The 15,594-nt window shown below is 33.9% G+C and overlaps 2 protein-coding genes across 3 annotated transcripts in view; both read right to left on the bottom strand.

The window, feature by feature from the left end:
- Window positions 1-15,594, bottom strand: part of LOC135222958 (homeobox protein php-3-like) — a 657,411-nt gene that overhangs the window by 262,969 nt on the left and 378,848 nt on the right. The gene's annotated exons all lie outside the window — the stretch shown is intronic.
- The window catches only part of LOC135223180 (uncharacterized), a 64,093-nt gene that overhangs the window by 44,098 nt on the left and 4,401 nt on the right, over window positions 1-15,594 (bottom strand). The window contains exons 3-4 of the mRNA XM_064261684.1: window positions 12,500-12,628; window positions 8,620-9,032 (exon numbers count right to left, since the gene is read on the bottom strand). Of these exons, the coding sequence (XP_064117754.1) occupies window positions 8,620-9,032; window positions 12,500-12,628 (542 nt within the window). The remainder of the gene's footprint in view (window positions 1-8,619; window positions 9,033-12,499; window positions 12,629-15,594) is intronic.

Genomic DNA, 15,594 nt, shown 5'->3' with positions numbered 1-15,594 from the left:
GTGCTTTCGGATGAGGGCCACCATCAAGGCATTTGCGCTGGTGGGCCTTGCGCAGCTGTCCACTGCGCAGCTTTCAACAATTCTTCCATTTGCGAGTGGACGACAGAAAGTGTCATTTATTTTCAATCATAGAGCCGATTCGAGGCCGAATTAAGAATTCCGGCGATGACGAGCAGCCTCGCTCGAGAAGTGCACGGGGGAAAAAACACTCGCCGGCAACGCGACGATTGAAGTTCAAACTAAGAGAAATTGAACGAATTGCAACAAACTGAAAACGGAGCCGCGCGCGGGCCAGCAGCAGCACCAGCACCAGCAGCAGCCATCCCATCTCCCGGGGCCTCCGTTCTCGGCCGCTGATTGGCCGAGCGGGGAGTGACGTCGGCGGAGAGGCGCTAAATTAATGGCTGGACGTGCAAACTAACTTTAACACTATTAAGTCCCTTCATTGTATTTTCAATTGATTTTCCGCTACGCGCAAATCCACTTCGAAACCAACTTAATCTGAATCGGAGGAGGATGAGTCGAAGTTGGGCGTTTATAGAAATATAATACAGAGAAAAGAAATACGAGGGAGAGGCCGTCATCCTGTTTAGCCGTCATTTTACTTCCAAGTCCGAAAGACTGTTTTCAAATACTGGATAAAATGGGATAAATACCTGATATTAACACTGACACACATACCTACGATTGAACACTCAAGACGAGTAATACAACAACGAGTTTTATATAAGATTCCACGGTTTTTTACCCCTAGTGATATTGAAGTAGGCGGTATGAAGCGGCCACCATTTCCTTGAGTGACGCACGAGATATTCAGCTGGTGATCAAAAATCTACCAATGGGATTCTTGTTAGAAATTAATGCTATGTAGATTTATCCGATATAGTTTCTCGTATTTGCCAATGAATACCATATGCACCTCAAGTAGTTAATTAAGATAGGATCTTTGTTAATGAAAGAGCACCCATTTTGATGTGATTTGAAAAGCACATTCTATAATTTTGTATCTACTGTAATAATAATAATAACATAATATAGATATATATACTTATATGCAGTATACAGGTACTATGTATATATATACATATATGTACATATATAGTACATATAATTATAAATAACATATTAGTTACATAATACACGTATATATATATAATATATATATATATATATATATATATATATATATATGATATTATATATATATTAACTATTTTCACTTACTGTTTTCCTCTATTAGAATAGTAAATCATTAGGTTTCGTGTATGTATATCATGTATGCATCACCAACCTAAAATACCATATTTTAAAAATGAAAGAATTTACTCACACATCTAATGATTTAAGGCTTCAAAACCAAAAAGCTATACTCTATTTATAAAACATATATATATATATATATATATATATATATGTATATATATATATATATATATATATATATATATATATATGTATGTATGTATGTATGTATATATATACATATACACATAAACAGATATGCACTGAATCCCAAAAATAACATGAAAAATATATAATTCTTTATCGTTAAAATGAGTAAGGTCTATTCTTATGAATTATTAAATAAGCGAAGAAATTACTGGGGCACGAATTTAAAATATATTATTCATACAGAAATATCATCACGATATTTATATAAAAAAGCGCTCGATCTTCATTGCATGTTTTTAAATATTCGTTGCAGTACCGCCTCATTTTACTGGTATATTTTTATATATTTCTTTTTTCTCTCTATTTTTTGTTGCCGTAAATAAACTAAGACAGAATAAGGAAGACACCCACGCCCATTATTGTTCCGAACAATATTACCGTTCGCATGTGAAATTATCATTACTTATCAGCTAGTCGGCGCTGAGTGGCCTATGCTCTTAGTCTCCGTGGCCTGACTTGAGCGCTAAATACCATCCAGCCACCAATGCGTTATTGACCGCTCGCTAAAAAAAAAAAAAAATATCCATCATCGATTGCGCCAACCTGGCTACTGCACGGAAGGTTTTTTTTTTTTTATCCTAAGAGCAATTAAGTTTTTTTTTTTTTAGAATTCTTTTGCATTTTTTTTTTTTTTTTTGCAATTTGTTTTGTAACATATCTTGGGGCGGACACGAGGGCGTATAATGTTTTATATTTATAAAACACTTGTATTTACATTGGCATAAATATCCGAACACCAGCACATATAATACACAGTTGACACTGACGTGCACAAACACGCGGGTATATAAGCCACATACCTAAAGTAAAAATAAATAAATAAACCACCATCTGAGGTATACACACTCAGTACAGTACGCATCCGTAAGGGAATTAAAATATTACAGTGAAATCGCTTTAAAAAAAACTGCAAAATCATATGAGGAAAATTATCTTTATTCGTGACCGGTGTCTTATAGAGATTTCGTCATTGCATGAACACGCACCTTATTCGTGCTATAAAAATTATCTTTATATATCGAATAAGCAATTTGACTTTTGGTGAATATTCTTGCAACGGTGCAGAGTGAGGTCATTTCATAGCGCATGATATATATATTCATTAAATTAAGGTAAAAGGACGATCCGTTTTCCATACATTGATATATGACCAGGTCATAAAATCATATTCAGTAAACACAAACAACATAATTTCAAGCAATCATGCACGCAGGACACAAACATATTATATATATATATACTATATATATATATATATATATATATATATATATATATTCAGCAATCATGTACGCAAGACACAAACATATGTATATGTATATATATACTTACATAAATATAGGTATATGTATACATATTTTAAATTTATTAATATTTCCATGTATATATATATATATATATATATATATATATATATATATATATATATATATTATATATATATATATTATTACTCACAATTCAATATTTACGCACCAGTTCCTATTCACGCTGAATTTGCAAAAAGTACTCCAGTTCGAGAACTGATTTCTATATTAGTTTAAATTAGCCAATTTATGAGTTGAAGGTTTTCCGATGCCTAACACTTGCTTTTAAAAAGACTAACTAACGAGACAAGAAATATAATTGACCCAAAATGTCTCGCGTTGCAAATATATATATATATATATATATATATATATATATATATATATATATATATATATATATATATATCTGTAAATACATATTCTTATAAGAAAACTTTTAGGACCTTTCGCAAAATAACAATAGGGATATGCATGTATTTGTAATATATATATATATATATATAATATAGATAATATATATATATATATATATATATAATAGAATATACCATATATGATATATAAATGATAGATGGATACCTAAAGATACAATATTGTAGATACATTTATTTATATATGCACATATACACATACGTATATATAATATATATATATATATATATATATATATATATATATATATATATACATATATATACGTGTGTGTGTGTGTTATTGTGTGTGTGTGTATATATGCATATATAAATACCCACACAAACATTGTTTCTTCGCCCATGACTGATGTTGAAATAATCACACGAACCCGATTGCACCCCTGATTGTTGGCACAGCCGCGTAGCAGCTGAATGTACCCGACGACAATCATATCTGATTAAATGAGAACTTACATAAGCGGGTTTTGCTTTCCTTCAGGTACAAATTCTTAAAAAAAAAAAAAAAAAAAAAAAAAAAAAAAAATCGTCGGAATTCTCAGGTGTTCCATGCATCTGAATAAAAAAAAACGGTAATCGAACAGAAAAAGGGGAGAAATTGCGAACTTAACAAAAGCTCTAAACGTGGATTTTAAGAAACTTTTTATTTTTTAATAGAAATTAAGAAAAAAAATGTTCAAATGGCATAGCATAGCTTTCGTATTTGGAATGCCAAATTGCTAGAATATTATATATATATATATATATATATATATATATATATATATATATATATATATATATATATATATATATATAATATATATATATATATTCAGAAGGTAACCCACCTATTCATATGGAACAAGGCTACAGGGCCACTGACTTGAAAATTTAAGCTTCTAAAGAATATGTACAGGGGACACTGACTTTAAATCTAAGATTTCAAGTTACATAAGATTACAGGAAAAGGAAAAAAAAGATAAATCAATAATTAATAAGAAAAAAAAAAGATAAATTAATAAATTAATAATTAAAGATAAAAATATAAATATATGATTAAAATAAAAGGTTAATTCCTTTAGGGTAGTAATGCATCATATCTGATACATTCAATATTGAGCTATTTACAGACCTATCCTTTCACCAAAACTATTCTTTGGATTACTTTTATTTATCTCTATATTTCTTACTTTTGCCCTTTTTTTCACCACATATACACGCAAGCACTTCAATATACTTCACTTCCATATCTTCCAACCTCGGCTTCCATAGATACTTCGTGTCTTCCCAGTCTTTTGAATATATCCAAGTACCTTCCACAGTTCACTTATTTTGTAACTCCTTCTTTCATCCTGCTTTCTTCCATTATGTTTGCTGTTAAATACTGAACGGATCAATTGCTTCTATTCTCCAATACCGACATTTAATTTCTTGCTTCATCTTCATGGTTTCCATTCACCCTCACAACATTACTCTTGCTCACATTTGCTATGAACTTTCACCTTTAAAAAAAAAAAAATCCAACACTAGTTTATGCAGTTCTTCACTCCTCAGTATGTATATGTATCATCTGCTGACATCTGCCATTTCACATTCTAGTTCATGGAACAATTTTTGTCACAAAACTTTAACCCTGCCTCTCTGACAACCTGCATCACTCCATCCCCTAAGAATTAAAACCGCCATAGACACACAATAGCTTCAAACCTACTTTTTAAACCAAAAGAGTTACTCTCACGTCTACATATTCCATAACAGACTTTGTTTCCATCATAGATACATTTGAGCCTTCCTAACAAAATATTTTCTATGCTAAACACTCCACCGTCCTCCACACTGCTTTTATATCACATTATCATCAACGTTTTCTTTTTCCAAGCATAATATACAGATTTCCCCTTTAATGCCAACTTATCACATAACCTTCATTAACAGATACGCATTTTACAGACCCTCTTCCTTGTCTATACGAACACTGTTCCTCCCATGTCTATTTTCATGTCACCATTCTAACTTTCTAAATGAAAATCATTCCATGCACCTGCGATTTTGTACTAAGTACCTACCACCATGCCTCTATATTCCTTACGGTCTCCTCTTTCCTTTTTGCCTTTATATGAAACAAATTATTCCTCTCACCCATTTCTTTGGAACCTTTCCTTCATCCAGAAGTACATTACACACCCTTGTTAGTTAAGTCACACTACCACTAGTATACATACTGCAGCATTTCATCACCTACCAATGTCTCTTCCCAGCTCAACTTATTAATTCCCCCTCTACATTTGTAGCAGTCACTTTTCGAAGCATTTTCAAATTTATATTACTCCCTGTTACCCTCGTGACACTCAAATCTTATTCTCTTATTATTATTATTATTATTATTATTATTATTATTATTATTATTATTATTATTATTATTATTATTATTATTATTATATCAATTTGATCATTAACATTTCTACATTTACTTTCCTTTAGAACAATTTATTTACCCTCAAGTTATTGCTCACAAGCTCTCGTTCATTTTTATTATCTTTTTTTTCTTGCTCTATTGCTGTCTACCCTCTCCGCAACCATGTATAACAGTACAGGGTCTTCTCTTCTGCATTGCAACTGCGCCTCAAATATATTTTCCTCGTAATACCTCTCGTTTACTCAACCTACCACTTACTGTTTTCATGTATGAATAAGTGTGTGGATAATCGATAATTAATGTACAAGTCATTAGAGAAAAAGTGGTAAAAGAAAACCGAAGGACATATAGTACCTAGTAAGACCAACTTGTAATATTTGGATAGAAAGAAGTCATTACCGGTGATAACACTATCTCACCGATAATATTGCAGGTGTTGAGGCCGCCATCGAACAGACTTGGATGTTATCCAAACACTTGACACACACACACACACACACATATATGCTACACACTCTATAATCGAAGCTTTAGAGGACAAATTCTGGTCTATACGTTCTAAGGTCATTCAAGACATATCATGCCCCCCGTGTTACTTAGCGAATGAATCATTCTTTAGCAATTTGATAAAAAATATATTGCATATCACGTAAACGTGGAACGGTAGTGCTGCCACTCAAGTATAACAATGGGACAGGTAAAAAGAAATTAGGAAGAACCAGTATTAAAGGTATGACATGACTTAGTAATATAAGATATAAGTAACCAGGTATACATAATACGATGTGAGGTATGACTCACTAACGTGAATACATATACTGTGGTTAAAATTGTAGGAATAGACGGGAACTCCGATATAATATTAACACACACACACACACACACACATATATATATATATATATATATATTATATTATATAATATTATTATATATAATATATATATTATAATTATAATAGTGTGTGTGTGTGTGTGAGTAGCAATATTTTTCTATTCGTTCATTGTTAGATTCGGGACCATCACTATTCTTAGTCAAAACTATAATAATTTTCTTTTATTTACAAAGCAAAAGTTTTCTTGGAGTATTTTCCTCATTATGGAGACGAAATTTGTCAGCGAGCAAGAATGTTTTGAAAAAAGTGTCTTCCTCTCAAACATGGGCAACTTAGCATTTTAATTTATCCAGAATTTCGTCAATGCTGAACTAATTCACGAGTGGTCTATATCTCAATGAACTAGGTACGCGTGAGTAATCATGGCACTGCATTTATACTTCATCATAATCTATCAGCAAGTGGTATCTAACGCAATATAATTTCTCTACAAGTAAAAGTTCAGGCACGTAGATTAATAACTAATATTTCTAATCGCTATGTCTATTATTATTTTTGTAGGAAACCCTCTTTTGAAAATGTCTAATTAAATATAATCACTGCCCCAGCAACTTTCAATTTACCTTTTTATCTTTTCAATTCCCACTGTTGTTTCGCTCTTTAAGGGCGCAGTCTTGCAAGCAGAAAGAATAAAAAAAAAATTAATAAAACTAAGAATAAGCAAAATCTGAGAATATAAACCATAGAATTAATGCCGCTGAGGAGGTATTATTACGTAGTGAACCATTAAAATCACTATGAATTAATAGCATATATTTTTTTATTTTTCTTGGACAGCTGATATTAGTGGTAATGATTTCTTTACAAACTTCATAGTTGTGAATGCTATTAAATAACATTAGCTTGATCAATCGTTACCATAATATAAATTACCACAATGTAAATAAATTTTTATCTCTACTAATAACATTCTATCATTGTTATTGTATTTTAATATCATTATTAATAACTATAGGTACATTCGCATACAGTCATGAGATGAAATAAAAAAATATGAAGAGGTATTACTAGTTTCGTGAAAATATCTACCGTAAAGAGGCAAAAGGCTGCACGAAATAAGCACAGTTACCGTAAGGAAGTCTCCGAAGTGTTCCCTTTGTTTCGGAAATATTGACAAAAACACTTGAAAACAAATATTCTTTTCTTATTTCTAACACATGTCACCGGTACTGATATTTTCGAAACTATACGTACATAAATACCTATCACATATTATATGTATATTTATGAAGGGAAATATTGATTCTTAATCGACATACCAAAAACTGCGACGGCAATTATTCATCTCTTGAACATTTGAAGCAAGGTCGTTAACCGTAAACAATACGATAAATTAAGAATAAAATCATTAAAATGAAGCTTTTCTATTGAGAAAAATAAAATCCTCATTTAAGGAAAATTTCAAATTAACGTTACTCGCAGGAAAGAAAAATCTAAAAACCTCCACATTGCTTTATTGAAAACGGGGCATGCTCCCGATTAAAACCTTCAGATTTCTGGGCAGGGCAAAACGCATCATTGGAACAAGCAGAGCGATAGAAGGGGATTGTGCTTGATGAAAACAGACCCTTACGAAAACAGCAGGTGCTTGCGCCGTCTGTGTACAGGGAGCGCTGGACAACTCACGCTGATGGTGTATTAATTTTTCGTTTTTGCTTTGGCGCCTTACAAAACCTGTTTCGCCTTTTGTTTTCTCTCTCTCTCTCTCTCTCTCTCTCTCTCTCTCTCTCTCTCTCTCTCTCTCTCTCTCTCTCTCTCTCTCACATATTTCGTCTTGAATTAAGGTTCGCGAAGCCTTGAGCGCAATCGTGGAATATTTTCCTTAACGATAATCATTCGAATATATGAACAACTGACACGTACGTAAGATATCTGCTTGGATAAATGCCTCCTGCTTCTCGTGTTTAGGAAAATACGAGGTAAATCGCACGCACACACATGGCGAATTCCATTTTATCATTGTACGAGCTGAAGTACAAATTTCTAAGCGTTACGTAAAAACAGAAACCTTAGCCCACTGTACTTTGAATCTAGGATTCACGCCCTACTAGTTCTGAGTAATCCGAAAAAAATTTACTCGCACGTATGACCATAAACACTAAATATAAATACAAATACAACCATTAACAATACCGTGGACAAGAAAACCGGGGGACTCCAGCTTCGTCCACGCAGCCATGATTGCGATGTAACCTTCCGTTGCATTCGGTGTTCTCAAAATCACGGTGATATCACAAAACGCGTCGTCTGAGACGTCGTTTTTCTTCGCCTCGCACTCTGCCGAAGGGAAGACGGTCCAGACAATCAACTGTGTCAGGGAAACTCCTCCAAGGACCGTAGTTTTTCCCGACGGAGTTCCCACCGAAGGCGGAACAACGACGAGGACGAGGACGGCGGCGGCGGCAGGGGAAGAGGTTCTGCAATGGCTGCCGCTCCCTTCCGACGGCCGCTGACGGCACACAAGCAGCAGCCATTTCACCGTCAAAACGATCAAGGGCTCTTCGACTTGTTCACTGCCGCGGCACGGCGTTCGCCTGGCGGTGACGCTGCCAGGGGTGGGGGGTGGGGGGAGGTCCTCGAATCACTTGCTTGCATTGCAACGTCGGAAGATGGGAGAAATGATTTTAAGAAATTGAGGTGTGTGTGGGTCGCGTTGGCCGGCGCAGGGCTCTGTCGCCTAAGAACTAAAAACTCTGCGTCTCCTTCGGGGCTCCTCAAGACGCTGAACCCACTACCAAACAACACCACGCCCAGCCGACCGCTACACGCCCGATGGTCAAGCCGTTGAAAATGGACCTTAAATGGATGCAATAAATGGATTTTCGAGGCAACGAACCAGTCAGGTAAAAAGGTCCAGGAGGGAGAGAGAGAGAGAGAGAGAGAGAGAGAGAGAGAGAGAGAGAGAGAGAGAAGGAAAAAAGGATGAGCGAGAGAGAAAGAGAGAAAGAGAGAGAGAGAGAGAGAGCGTAAGGAGAGGAAGGGAAGCTTCATTTGCATAGGGCAAGATGGGCTGTGGATGGAAGCGGTCACTCCCAGCCGCCAACAATATATCTCTTTTTTTGTATTTTTTTTCCCGGCCAAGTTAGTCTTTTGCAAGAATGTTTCGTGAATCCCTAAACTATATATGGCAATACTACAAGATTCGTGTTCATATTTCGTAGGAATTGTTTATTCTTTATTTGTTTATTTTTTTTAGAAAAATTTCAGTTAGAAAAATTTTTTGTCTCTGACAGTCAAACCAAGACTGCAATCAAACAACGAACAGATCACGAAAATATATTCAAATAGAATTCGAAACCTCCTTTATCATGAAACTCCTAAAAATATGGAATAAAAACTCAAATCTATTTCATGAAGTAAAAAAATAAAATAAATAAAATAAAGAAAATAAAAGAATGAGTGAAAACGTCAAATGCTTTTGAGGAAAATCCCAAAAATATGGAATATCAAATCAAATCTATTCCATGAAGTAAAAAAAAATAAAAATTAAACTAAAAAAAAATGAGTGAAAACGCCGAATACTTATTGATGAAAATCCCAAAAATGTGGAATATCAAATCAAATCTATTCCATGAAGTAAAAAAAATAAATAAAATAAAATAAAATAAAAATGAGTGAAAACGCCAAATGCTTACTTAAGGAAAATCCCTTTTCCATCTTCTTTTTCTCTCTTTTTGAAGCCTTGTGGTAGTGCTTGGACGGTCTGTGGCGAGAACCTAGGTTATTGCACAACTGTAAACGTTTATGGTCCCAAATTCGCACTTGAGACCTCACACTAAACTGGCAGAAATGGAGAAAGAGAGAGAGAGAGAGAGAGAGCACACTGTAAACGAACAGTTCTAATGATTCTCCAATATTTAGTTATCTTGAAGCACTTAATTCAAAAGAGCTTTATTAGATGGGGTTCATTTGAGATCAAGGTCAGGAATGAAATATTTTTGTAAAGGAATTTAAATGATTTTATGTCTTCAAAAGATTTTATTGAGATCGAGGTCCGGAAATAATTATTTATGTAGAAGATTATAAATGATTTTATGTCTTTAAAAGAGTTTGTTGAGATCAAAGTCAGAAATGAATAATTTTTTGTAGAGGAATTAATATGATTTTATATCTTAAAAACAGTGTTGAGATCAAGGTCAGGAAACAGTTTTTCAGTAGAAGATTATAAATGATTTTATGTCTTCAAAAATTTTGTTGAGATCCAGGTCAAGAATCAATTATTTTTCTAGAGGGATTGCAATTATTTTATATCTTCAAAAGAGTTTGTTGAGATCAAGGTCAGGAAATAATTTTTTTGTAAATGAATTAAAATGCTTTTATGTCTTCAAAAGAGTTTGCTGAGATCAAGGTCAGGAATGAATTATTTTTGTAGAAGAATTAAAATAATTTTACATCTTCAAAAGAGTTTATTGAGATAGAGGTCAGTAATTAATTATTTTTATAGAAGAATTTAAATGATTTTATGTCTTCAAAAATGTTTGCTGAGATCAAGGTCAGGGATGAATTATTTTTGTAGAAGAATAATTTTTTTTTTCTTCAAAAGAGAGTTTGCTGAGATCAAACTCTTAAAGGAATATTTCTTTGGATAGTAGAGCAAAATTTATTTTATATCTCCAAAGATAAAAAATATAGCTCAAAATATTTAGAATATAGAATTGTGTCATCTCTGATCGAGTTATATTATATATCCCAATATGATCATTCCCCAGGGTCACTGAATTTAAAGCTTGAAAAAGCCTCTACACAGTAGCTTGCTTTTTATATGTAGATTTATTAATGCTCTATCTTTCAATTAGCAAGGTTATTTATTGCTTGACAACATTTGACTACCAAAAAATGACCTAAATTGATCTACTTTCTATTGTCTTCACTATGAAAGCATAAGAAAGCAAACAGCTGACAGTTAAGAGCACAAATCCGTGGGACCAAACACAACTCACACCCAATCTTTTCATCACAAGAAGCAACGGTATCTCCCCCCACCAGAAGAAATCCTCCCGGGGGGGGTGAGGAACACGGTCAGAGGAAATAGATGTATATAACCTCTCTACCCTGCCCCGGGGCGCCCAACGAACGCTAAAATAAGGACGCCGGTGCTTTCACACTTAGAGAGAGAGAGATACTTTAAGTTGCTAATGCACGACGACGGTATTTAACCTAAGTGGTGATGAGTGGTGGTGAGTGTCTGGGTGAGGGCGCAGGCGGTCGCTCCTACGCGCGGGTATTTCTCGACAAACGGAATTTCTATGCTAACGGTCAATAAGTCTCTCCATCACGGCCATGTCATAAAAAAAAGGGGAAAGAAACAGACGAATAATGAGTTGAATGAAGAGAAGAATAACAGAGGAGAAGTATATATAAATAAGTGGACCTTGCCATCCCGTAATTACTTCGATAATTAACGTAGGAGGCAGTCATGTAATTAGAGGAAGAAGAGAGGAGGAGGAGGAGGAGGAGGAGGAGGAAGTTCGCTGTAATCGCCGGTGGTGATAATTTTGCCCTGGTTGCCATTACATGAAGGGTTTTGGGTTACACTTATGGTGAAAGCACCTCTCGGGAGGCGGAGGAGGGGGGTGGGTGGAAAGAGGAGGGGGAGGATGGGGGGGGGGGGGTGAGCCCTGGTTGCATCTGATTGCTTCTGGTTGGTTTCTGTTTTGCGTACGCATGCGTGCGTGGCAATCTATGCTTGCGTGATTATGCGTCCGAAGCCAATCATATTATTTGAAGAAAGGAAAATAATAGAAGGGGGGGTGGACTATCTCATGTTCCTTCAGAATCACGCCAAGAATGACCCAGAATGGGGAACGATCTCTTTTTGTAATTTTTTTAATTCTTTTAATATTCCTCGCCCCCAGAGCGAGTATTCAAATGGGAAATGTCGTGCGCCTTCGCATATGTAACCTGCAGTGGTTCGGATAATGCACTGTAATTTACATTTATGCCTTGCTCTCCTTACAGGTCCTCTTTCTTAATGAACATGAAGCTGCCAGGTTCCTATGCTGTAATTGCACACAGTGACTGCTGCTGGTGCTGCTGTTGCTGCTGCTTCCTTTGACAGATGACAATGCAAGTGATTATGCAGCGAGGAGAACAGCTCGGTTCTGTCATCACGTCATATTCAGACAGGCTGCTGCTGCTGCTGCTGTGCAGGGGGAGAGATTTTAATCAGTAAGTCTTCTTTTGGGGTTTCCTTGTGCATGATCATAAAACTTTATGCAAACGGAGCATGCGTAGGTGCTCGTTTAAATAAATGCCAAATCGACGCTTTTGTCTTGATATACCCGCAAAAATACATTCATACATACATACATATATATATATATATATATATATATATATATATATATATATATATATTATATATATAAATATATTTAATATATAATTATATATATATATATATATAATATATATATATATATATATATATATATATATATACATACATACGTTACAACAATGATTTCATTCCCGTACATAAGTGCAGTTATATACGTTAAAAAAAAAACACACATACATACACATATATTAATCATATATAGATATATATATATATATATATATATATATATGTATTGTATTATATATATATATATATATATATATATATATATATATATACACACACACACACATATACATATGTATGTGTGAGTACGTTTGTCACTATGTGTTGTCCTCGGCATCATTCTTGCTCAGCAACTGAATGACAAAATTCAACTCCTTGGATAGGACGTAAGATGGCCACCAATTTTTAAAGAACCACTGCGTGTGCATGTTCACCTGGCCAATGAATCAGGTACTATAGACCGGGAAGTTGAACACTGCTAGAGAGGTCATAGGACTAGCAACCTCATTCATGAAAAAGAAAAGGAGTACTTTCTGAAAACCTGAAGGCCAGCACGTCAGGCTGTGACACCACCTCTAGGAGGTTAAAAAAAATCCCGGTAAAAAGGAAAAGGAAGTCTCAGCCCTACAATTTAGTGGTCAAGAAGCTCGTGTCTCTAGTGATAGGTCTAGGGAGAGGAAGGTCTGATATGAATATATTACAATAAATTCTATTGGAACTTTGTATACACACACACATATGTATGCGTATATATATATATATATATATATATATATATATATATATATATATATATATATATATTTACATATATATATATATTTATATATATATATATATATATATATGTATATACATATATATATATATATAGTATATATATATACTATATATATATATATATATATATATATATATATATATATATATATGTATATATATATATATATATAGTATATATATATATATATATATATATATATATATATATATTTATATATACATATATATATGTATATAATATATGATATATATATATATATAGAGTATATAATATTATATATATATATATATATATATATATATATTATCCCATGGGAACATATAGGAAACTCTCGGTTTCTCCTGCATCAATCTTGGACAGCCAAAAGAATGTAGTACCACACATAATTCCCCTAAGGTGAAAGTTGCTCCTCAGGTCAAGGGAATTCGATATTAAAGGGTATTTGTAGCCTAATATTCCTGATTTATAAACAAATATCTGTGTTACAAACTTAACAATTATCGTCGTGAACAAAGGTTGATACCGAATACAAGAACAGAACGTGAATTCGATAGGAATATGTTCTTATGGCAGTCTCTAATGACCCAATCAGTTATCTCAAGATTTTCTTCACTTTATCTAAATTTAACTACGATCCAAAAAAAGAATTCTGAATCCTACGTGAACTGATATAAACAAATAAATATCAGGAACAGATTCTTGTCCCAAGTCGATTTCTCTGCGTCTTCCCTATTACGAATTGCATCTTATCTCCTTTTTTAAGACGAATGAGTTGGGTTATCAATATCACGAACACTTGGCGTAGGTACACTTATTTTCCAGGCAATTATAACAAATGTTCTGTAATGTATATTAATATGTACACACACACACACACATATATATATATTTATATATATATACCTATATAATTTTTTTTTTTTGCAAAAGAAAAGGACTACTGAGAGACCTACAGACCTTTTTCAAGTCACTCGTTCAGACGGACACACAGCCGAACAATTATTATGTGTGTCTTTGTAAGAAACACGATTTCATAATTATTCCAAGCAAACAATGAAAATCAGTCCATAAAGATGCAATAATGGATCCCTTTTCCTTCTCCTCCTCCTCTTCCTCCTCCTGAAACAAACCACCTAATAACAACCCCCATCCCCCACAAACACTCTACCCTCTAACCTCCCATTGGCATCGCCCCCGCCCCACCCCCGACCCGCAAACCCCAGAAGGCGAGAGACCTCCCGATCGACGCAATCAGGCAACGGAAAACAAGTAAGTCCGCAAATAGGAAGATTGTATGTCCTCCGATCGACAAAGGAGAACGGAGTAATGAGGCAATTAAAATTTTTAAGAGAGACCCGACAGCTGATAAGGTATCTGGGGAAGAGGTGAGGCAAATCGAATAATAAGGTTGGGTTCTCAATACTTTGCATTCCATCGACCTTAGAAAATGTCCTCTTGTCGGATTCCACTGCAGCTGAGAGTTCTTTATAAGGAGAACTGTTAACACCTTGTGCTACGTGCTGACATATAATCGACAATGCCAATCTACCGATTCAACTGTTTTAATGATAGTACACCGTAGATGCCTAACTGGAGGTAATGCATACTAGTAGTTCATACACACATTTATATGTATACATATATATACATATATAATATATATATATATATATATATATATATATATATATATATATATATATATACATTGTATATAAAATATATGTGCGTGTCCGTACAGAAAGAGAGAAAAAAATCAATTTAACTGTTAATCCTTTTATTATATAAGCCTGCCCTACTCACGTACACACACCATAAATAAATAGAATCATTCATTAAAAAAAATAAAAAAAAAAATTTTTCGTTGATGATCAAATAAGTTTATATATAATATAATATATATATATATAAATTATATGAGTCTTATCACATCACCATGAATCACACACACACTACAATCGTATCTATCTATCTA

The sequence above is a fragment of the Macrobrachium nipponense genome, chromosome 8 (assembly GCF_015104395.2).
Source record: "Macrobrachium nipponense isolate FS-2020 chromosome 8, ASM1510439v2, whole genome shotgun sequence".
NCBI classification, from domain to species: Eukaryota; Metazoa; Arthropoda; class Malacostraca; order Decapoda; family Palaemonidae; genus Macrobrachium; species Macrobrachium nipponense.
This window is presented reverse-complemented; position numbering and strand designations above follow the sequence as displayed.